We start from the raw sequence: 8,611 nt of genomic DNA on the forward strand, positions 1-8,611 counted from the left end.
AACTCTTCCTAACGGTGTCGTTCAAACGATTATCGGACCCATCGGAAGTCTTACGGGTACCGGCGGTCTTCCAATTGCAACTGGAATTGTGACTCTCCCTGACGGGACTATCAACACAATCACTGGTATCATCAACACCGCCATTGGCCCTATAGCGACCGGATTAACAACTCTTCCTAACGGTGTCGTTCAAACGATTATCGGACCCATCGGAAGTCTTACGGGTACCGGCGGTCTTCCAATTGCAACTGGAATTGTGACTCTCCCTGACGGGACTATCAACACAATCACTGGTATCATCAACACCGCCATTGGCCCTATAGCGACCGGATTAACAACTCTTCCTAACGGTGTCGTTCAAACGATTATCGGACCCATCGGAAGTCTTACGGGTACCGGCGGTCTTCCAATTGCAACTGGAATTGTGACTCTCCCTGACGGGACTATCAACACAATCACTGGTATCATCAACACCGCCATTGGCCCTATAGCGACCGGATTAACAACTCTTCCTAACGGTGTCGTTCAAACGATTATCGGACCCATCGGAAGTCTTACGGGTACCGGCGGTCTTCCAATTGCAACTGGAATTGTGACTCTCCCTGACGGGACTATCAACACAATCACTGGTATCATCAACACCGCCATTGGCCCTATAGCGACCGGATTAACAACTCTTCCTAACGGTGTCGTTCAAACGATTATCGGACCCATCGGAAGTCTTACGGGTACCGGCGGTCTTCCAATTGCAACTGGACTTGTCACCCTCCCTGATGGGACTATTAACACAGTCACTGGCATTATCAACAGCGCCGGTGGAGGTCTTCCGTCTGTAGTGACTGGACTAACAACGCTTCCTAATGGCGTTGTCCAGACGGTCACCGGTGTGCTTGGTACCCTTACCGGTACTGGCGGCCTGCCAATTGCAACTGGAGTTGTTACCCTCCCCGACGGTACTATCAACACGGTCACTGGTGTTATTAATAGTGCCGGCGGTGGTCTTCCGTCTGTCGTTACCGGATTGACTACGCTTCCCAACGGAGTTGTTCAGACAGTTACCGGTGTACTCGGTAGCGTTACCGGCACTGGAGGCTTGCCTGTAGTTACTGGATTGACTACGCTCCCTAACGGAGTTGTTGAAACTGTGACCGGCTTGCTTGGCAGCGCTACAGGTCCTGGAGGTTCGCCGGTAGCAACCGGGTTAATTACGCTTCCTAACGGGGTCGTGCAAACCGTGACCGGTGTGCTTGGTACCGTCGCCGGTACCAGCGGTCTACCGGTAGCAACCGGGCTGATTACGCTCCCCAATGGGGTCGTCGAAACGGTGACGGGTGTGTTCGGTACCCTCACCGGTACTGGCGTCTTGCCCATCGCAACCGGATTGACTACACTTCCCAACGGAGTTGTTCAGACAGTTACCGGTGTACTCGGTGGCGCTACCGGCACTGGAGGCTTGCCTGTAGTGACAGGATTGACTACGCTTCCCAATGGGGTCGTTGAGACGGTTACCGGTGTACTTGGTGGCGCCACTGGTTCCGGTGGCTCTCCGGTAGCAACTGGGTTGATTACACTCCCTAATGGGGTTGTGCAAACTGTCACGGGTGTGCTTGGTACTGTCGCCGGTACCAGCGGCCTGCCGGTAGCAACTGTGCTAACCACGCTTCCCAATGGGGTCGTTCAGACAATTACCGGTGTCCTTGGTGGCGTTACTGGCACTGGCGGCTTACCAGTGGCAACCGGACTCACTACGCTTCCCAACGGTGTTGTTCAAACGGTCACTGGGCTACTAGGTAGCCTCACCGGTACCAGCGGCCTTCCAATAGCAACCGGATTGGTGACTCTTCCTGATGGCACAGTCAACACGGTTACCGGCGTTGTCAACAGCGCAATCAGTGGTATTCTGCCCATTGCAACAGGGTTGACAACCTTGGCTGATGGTACCGTCAACACAGTAACCGGTATTATTGGAAACACTGGTGGTAGCGTTTTGCCAGTAGCGACCGGGGTGGTCACCCTTCCCGACGGCACCGTCCAGACGGTCACAAGTCTACTGGGCGGCTTGACTGGCAGCGTATTACCAGTCGCAACCGGGCTAGTCACTCTGACAGACGGAACTGTAAGTACGGTGACTGGTGTCATCGGTAGCGCCGGCAGTGGTCTGGGACCCATAGCAACCGGAGCAGTTACCCTTCCCGACGGTACCGTTCAGACTATTACGGGTCCACTGGGTAGTTTGACGGCCGTGCCGCCCTTGGCCACGAGCGTGGTCACCCTTCCCGGTGGTGTGGTTTCGACAATCACCGGTGCGCTTGGCAGTTTGACGTCCGCACCGCCTTTGGCAACAAGCTTGGTCACTCTTCCGGGTGGTGTGGTTTCTACAATAACCGGTGTGTTTGGCAGTCTGACATCCGCACCGCCTTTGGCTACGAGCTTGGTCACCCTTCCGGGTGGTGTGGTCTCAACAATCACCGGCGCGCTTGGAAGTTTGACGGCCTTACCTCCCGTGGCTACAAGCGTGGTCACCCTTCCTGGTGGTATAGTTCAGACTATCACGGGTCCATTGGGCAGTCTGACGTCTGCACCTGCTTTGGCTACCAGTTTGGTTACCCTTCCAGGTGGCGTCGTCCAGACAGTAACTGGTGTGTTTGGCAGCCTGACTGGTGTCCCACCTGTCGCAACCGGTTTGACTACACTCGCAGACGGAACAGTTCAGACTCTTACCAACTTGGGCGGCGGTCTGGGCTCAGCCGTACCCGTCGTGACAGGGCTGACAACACTCCCCAATGGTGTTGTTCAGTCGCTCACGGGTGTACTTGGCTCTCAGCTTGGCACAATCACGACGCAAATCTCTGGCCTGCCTACGACGCTTGTAACGAACGGTGTCACGGGCATTTTGTCATCTTTAACCTCCCCCTTATCAGTCCTCACGGGCCTAACCACTCTTCCCGGCGGCGCCGTGCAAAGCCTTACGAGCGTCGTCAACTCTCAAGTCAACGCAGTCCCAACGGGAGTGGTCACATTGCCAGTGACCATCAATGTGATCCCCGGGCTTTTGGAAGCCATCAACTCAATCATCATCGTGATCAGATTCCTCTTGTTAACCCCCCAGGGTTTGGTAAATCTGCCCAGTAGCGAAGTCTCCAGCATCATTGGGGCGGCTACTTCGTTGATTGGTGGTCTTACGAACGTCTTCCCCGCGCCAACGGCCGTCACCACTTTGCCCGGCGGCGCCGTCCAGACGCTGACCAACGGTGTGGTAACCAACGTTGCCAGTGTCACCACTGCCATCGGAGGTGTCCCCACAACCTTGCTTACCAGCCAGGTCGTGAGTGTCAATGTACCAAACTCGAACCTCCCCGGTGCTGTGGCATCGATGACTTCTTTCTTGGCCAGCTTGGCCTCTGAATTGCCGACGCCAACAGCCGTGACAACTCTTGCCGGCGGGTCTGGACAGACTATCAGCAATGTGATCGTCACGCAGATTGCCACGTTGACGACGCAGATCTCCGGCCTGCCCACCACGGTGGTCACGAGCCAGGTTCTTAGTATCCCGCCTGGAAGCACCAACCTTCAGTCAGTAATTGCCTCGGCGACGTCTTTGCTCGGAGATTTGACTACGAACCTGCCAACGGGAACATCAATCACGACGCTGCCAAACGGCAGCCTTCAAACCTTGACTGGCGGCCTGGTCACGCAAATTGCCACTCTCACAACACAAGTCTCCGGCCTTCCTACCACATTAGTCACAAGCCAGATCATCAACGTCCCCGTTCCCAGTCAAACTCTGGACTTCACTAGTCTGCTCTCGTCTGTCAACTCGCAGCTGGTGAGTTTGACAGCCAACTTCCCACTGCCAACAGCAACCGTAACCACGCTCCCTGACGGAAGCGTGCAGACCCTCCCCGGCAACGTCATCACCCAGACCGGCCTCGTCACGACGCAGATCTCAGGGTTGCCCACGACTATTGCAACCACCCAGCTTTTGACCGTGCCGCTGTCAAGTGTGCCGTCACTGATCGCATCGGCCACGTCGTTACTGAGCAGCCTCAGTGCCATTCAGGCCTCGCCGACCAGTGTGATCACGCTGCCGAATGGAGTCGTCAGCACCTTGACGAGCGGAGTGGGAGCGCTGCCGACACAGGTCGCTACACTTACAACTGTTGTCAATGGCGTGCCGACTACAATCGTCAGCTCATTGACGTCGCTTGTGGGCTCCCAGGCGACAGTCCTCCCGACGACCCTCACTACTGTTGTTAACGGAGTGCCAACTACAATCGTCAGCTCATTGACATCGCTCGTGGGCTCCCAGGCCACAGCTCTCCCTGCGACACTCACCACGGTTATCAATGGAGTACCAACAACAATTGTCAACTCTGGGCTTCCAGGTGTGATTAGTTCGTCGCTTGTAGGCCCGCAGGCGACAGCCCTGCCGGCGACCCTCACAACTGTCATCAATGGAGTGCCAACTACAATCGTCAACTCGTTGACGTCACTTGTGGGCTCTCAGGCGACAGTCCTCCCCTCGACCCTCACTACTGTTGTTAACGGAGTGCCAACTACAATCGTCAACTCGTTAACGTCGCTCGTGGGCTCTCAGGCCACTGCTCTCCCGGCAACACTCACTACTGTCATTAATGGAGTGCCAACTACAATTGTCAATTCGGGACTTCCAGGTGCCATCAGTTCATTAACGTCACTTACGGGCTCCCAGGCGACCGGCTTGCCCGCGACCCTGACCACAGTTATCAACGGAGTGCCGACCACGATCATCAATTCAGGCCTCCCAGGTCAATCCGGGCTACCCGCGACTTTGACCACAATCATCAACGGTGTACCGACCACGATCATTAATTCAGGCCTCCCAGGTCAAACCGGCTTGCCCGCGACCCTGACCACAATTATCAACGGAGTACCGACCACGATCATTAATTCAGGCCTCCCAGGTCAAACCGGCTTGCCCGCGACCTTGACCACAATTATTAACGGTGTACCGACCACGGTTATCAACGGAGTGCCGACCACAATTATCAACTCAGGGCTCCCAGGTCAATCCGGGCTACCCGCGACCTTGACCACAGTTATCAACGGAGTGCCGACTACGATAGTCAATTCAGGCCTCCCAGGTCAAGTTAATTCTCTAACTTCCCTGACGGGAGCTCTGCCAACCGGTTTACCTGCAACCGTGACTACAATTATCAACGGCGTCCCAACCACGATTATCAATTCTGGTCTCCCGGGCCAAACCGGCTTGCCTGCGACCTTGACCACTGTTATCAACGGTGTACCAACTACAATAATCAACTCAGGCCTCCCAGGTCAAGTTAATTCTTTGACCTCTTTGGTGGGCACACAGCCAACCGGCTTACCCGCCACCTTAACCACGATCATTAACGGAGTACCGACTACAATAATCAATTCAGGCCTCCCAGGTCAAGTTAATTCTTTGACCTCTCTCACGGGTGCACCGGCGACTGGTTTACCTGGCATTGTTACTACTGTTATCAATGGCGTTCCAACAACCGTTGTGAATTCGGGGCTGCCCGGCGTTGTCAGCTCTTTGACGTCGCTTCTAGGCTCCCAGGCAACCGGTTTGCCCGCGACAGTTACCACCATCATCAACGGCGTTCCAACAACTGTTGTGAACTCAGGGCTGCCCGGCGTTGTCAGCTCTTTGACGTCGCTTCTAGGCTCCCAGGCAACCGGCTTGCCCGCGACAGTCACCACCATCATTAACGGCGTTCCAACAACTGTTGTGAACTCAGGGCTGCCCGGCGTAGTCAGCTCTCTGACGTCGCTTCTAGGCTCCCAAACAGGCGGCCTTCCCACTGCCGTCACCACTGTTATCAACGGTGTGCCGACAACAGTTGTCAATTCCGCCCTCGTCAGCTCTTTGACATCGCTCCTAGGCTCCCAGGCAACCGGCTTGCCCACGACAGTCACCACTGTTATTAACGGCGTTCCAACAACAGTTGTCAATTCAGCACTCGTCAGCTCAATATCGTCACTTCTGGGCTCTCAGGCGACTGCCCTCCCAGCGACGCTTACCACTGTCATTAACGGAGTGCCCACAACAATCGTAAACACAGGGCTAGTCAATTCTTTAACCTCACTTCTGGGCTCTCAAACAACCGGCTTACCTGCAACACTCACCACTGTTATCAACGGCGTGCCGACAACCTTGATCATCCCACAGGGATCCGGAGTCCCTGGTGCTGCCACTTCTCTAATTGGTTCGGGAGCTTCCCAGTTTGCTACCATCACCACGCTGATTAATGGCTTGCCGACTACCCTGACCTCCCTCATCGGCTCCCAGGTCACCGCGATACCTGCTACTCTGACAAGTCTGGTGAATGGTCTGCCTACAACAGTGACAACGCAGTTACCTACTCCAATCCCCTCCTTGACATCTGCGGTGGGTTCGCAGGCCACCGGATTAGCGGCTACTTTGATCACTCAGGTCAACGGAGTGCCTACAACCATAACAACGCAGCTGTCTGTCCCGATTGGTTCAATAACCTCAGCAATTGGTTCGCAAGCTACTGGGTTACCAGCCACCTTGATCACTCAGATTAATGGTGTGCCTACAACGATAGTAACTCAACTGCCCGGTACAATCGGTTCACTAACATCAGCAGTTGGCTCACAAGTTACTGGATCACCGGCCACTTTGATTACCCAGGTCAACGGCGTGCCTACAACGATAATAACTCAACTGCCCGGTACAATCGGTTCACTGACATCAGCAGTTGGCTCACAAGTTACTGGATCACCGGCCACTCTGATCACTCAGATTAATGGTGTGCCTACAACGATAATAACTCAACTTCCCGGTACAATCGGTTCAGTAACATCAGCAGTTGGTTCACAAGCTACCGCGTTGACTGCCACTTTGATTAGTCAGGTCAACGGCGTGCCTACAACTGTAGTAACACAATTGACTGGTTCAGTCGGCTCAGTGACTTCAGCTGTTGGTTCGCAAGCTACTGGGCTAGCGTCCACGCTGACCACGCTGGTCAACGGTTTGCCCACAACCATCACAAGTCAATTGCCGGGCGTGATTGGATCTTTGACATCCGGCGCGGCCGCCGGTGCTACAACCACAGCACCCGGCGGTCCCATCCCCAGCCCAACGCAGGGACAAGGGGGTATCCTCGATCTGCTTTCGTCGCTACTGGGCTCCGGCGGGTCAGGACCAGCCACACTGACGGCCATCATCAACGGCCAAACCACGACCCTGACTGTGAACCCCGCTGGGCCCGTTTCTACCAGTCTTCCCCCCGCCTTGTCCTCCGCTTTGCCCACAAACTTGCCCGGCTCCACAGCTTTGGGCTCGAATGGTGGACTACCGATCAGTACGCTCACTTCAGCTGTCACAAACGTAGTCTCAGGCGTGACGCAGATAGGAGCCACGACGCAGACAATCCTGGCGCCAACCTCGGGTCTACCCACGGTACTGCCCACACAGATCTCGGGACTCCCAACCGGCGGCACGGGACTACCCGTCACAAGCTCGTTAGGTGGAGTCACTCTCCCGCCGGTTGGAGGCCAGACTTCAGGCGTTGCTCCTATCGTGTCAAGTATTGTCACTCAGATATCTGGCCTGCCGGTAACTTTGGTGTCAACAGTGATCCCGACGCTTGCGCAGACTTCAGGCCTGGCACCTTCTCTGTCTCCTCCTGTGTCTGGCGGCGGCGGCGTGCTTCCAACTTCAGCAGTTGGAGGCGTTGTCACTCAAACATCTGGAGTTCCGGCCAGCTTGACCTCTGGTCTGCCGGGCTTGCCGCTGCCTACTACTCTTCTCACGTCTTTGCTGCCCAGCTTATCGGGCCAGTCCGGACTTCCAGGAGCAAGTGGTTTGGTCTCGTCCCTCACAGGCATTGTCAACCCCACATCTGTCGTCGCAGGTCTCCCCACTAGCTCAGGGGTTGTTCCATCGGCAGGTCAGCCTCCAAAGGTAATTACTCTGTCCAATTTCTTTTCCTCGCTATCTTATGCCCATCGGCTGAACCGTAAACTAACTGACGCAACCATCTCTCCTCACAGGTTTGCCTAAACACCGGATTCGAGCTCCTGCAAACCGTCGTTCCTGTCAGTGGCCTCGGCTCTTGGATAGCAAGCGGCACGGCAGGATTCATCACTGCGGGCTCCGACCCTGCATTTCCATTCGTCAGCCGGACCAGCAGATATCTGTAAGTTCCCAAATACCGAAGACGTTCTCGTCGCACCCTCTCTAGACCTTGCACACAGAAACTAACCAATCCCTCTTCTCCCTTCAAACAGGCGCTTGGTATCCACCGGTGGAAGCACAGCCTCCCTCTCCCAAGCCATCTCCAGCTCCGTCACCGCCGATACGCTCACCATCTCCTACGAGTGGGCCTTCCTGGGCTCGGCCAGTGGCTGCACCCTGTTCGCGACGGCGGGCGTGCACAGCAGCTGTCTCAAGCCGTCGTTCAGCGGCGAGCGGGGCACGCAGGTTGTCAGCTTCTCGACGGCTGGGTTGGGGATTGGCGTCGCATCAATCGGACAGCTTGTCAACTTGTCCTTGAGTTGTGCCGCCGGTGCTGGGTCCGGTGCTATTATGATTGAGAATTTCAGTGTGAGGGCATGTTAA

General features: G+C 55.6%; 1 protein-coding gene across 1 annotated transcript in view; it reads left to right on the forward strand.

Annotated features, from left to right (window-relative positions):
• Nucleotides 1–8,611, forward strand: part of PgNI_12079 (uncharacterized protein) — a gene marked incomplete at both ends in the record, with an annotated part of 16,845 nt that extends 8,234 nt beyond the window's left edge. The window contains 3 exons of the mRNA XM_031132035.1: nucleotides 1–7,954; nucleotides 8,044–8,189; nucleotides 8,281–8,611. The exon at nucleotides 1–7,954 is cut by the window's left edge and continues 5,479 nt beyond it. Coding sequence (XP_030977098.1) covers nucleotides 1–7,954; nucleotides 8,044–8,189; nucleotides 8,281–8,611 — 8,431 coding nt within the window. The remainder of the gene's footprint in view (nucleotides 7,955–8,043; nucleotides 8,190–8,280) is intronic.

This window comes from Pyricularia grisea, assembly GCF_004355905.1.
Source record: "Pyricularia grisea strain NI907 chromosome Unknown Pyricularia_grisea_NI907_Scaffold_8, whole genome shotgun sequence".
Lineage (NCBI taxonomy): Eukaryota > Fungi > Ascomycota > Sordariomycetes > Magnaporthales > Pyriculariaceae > Pyricularia > Pyricularia grisea.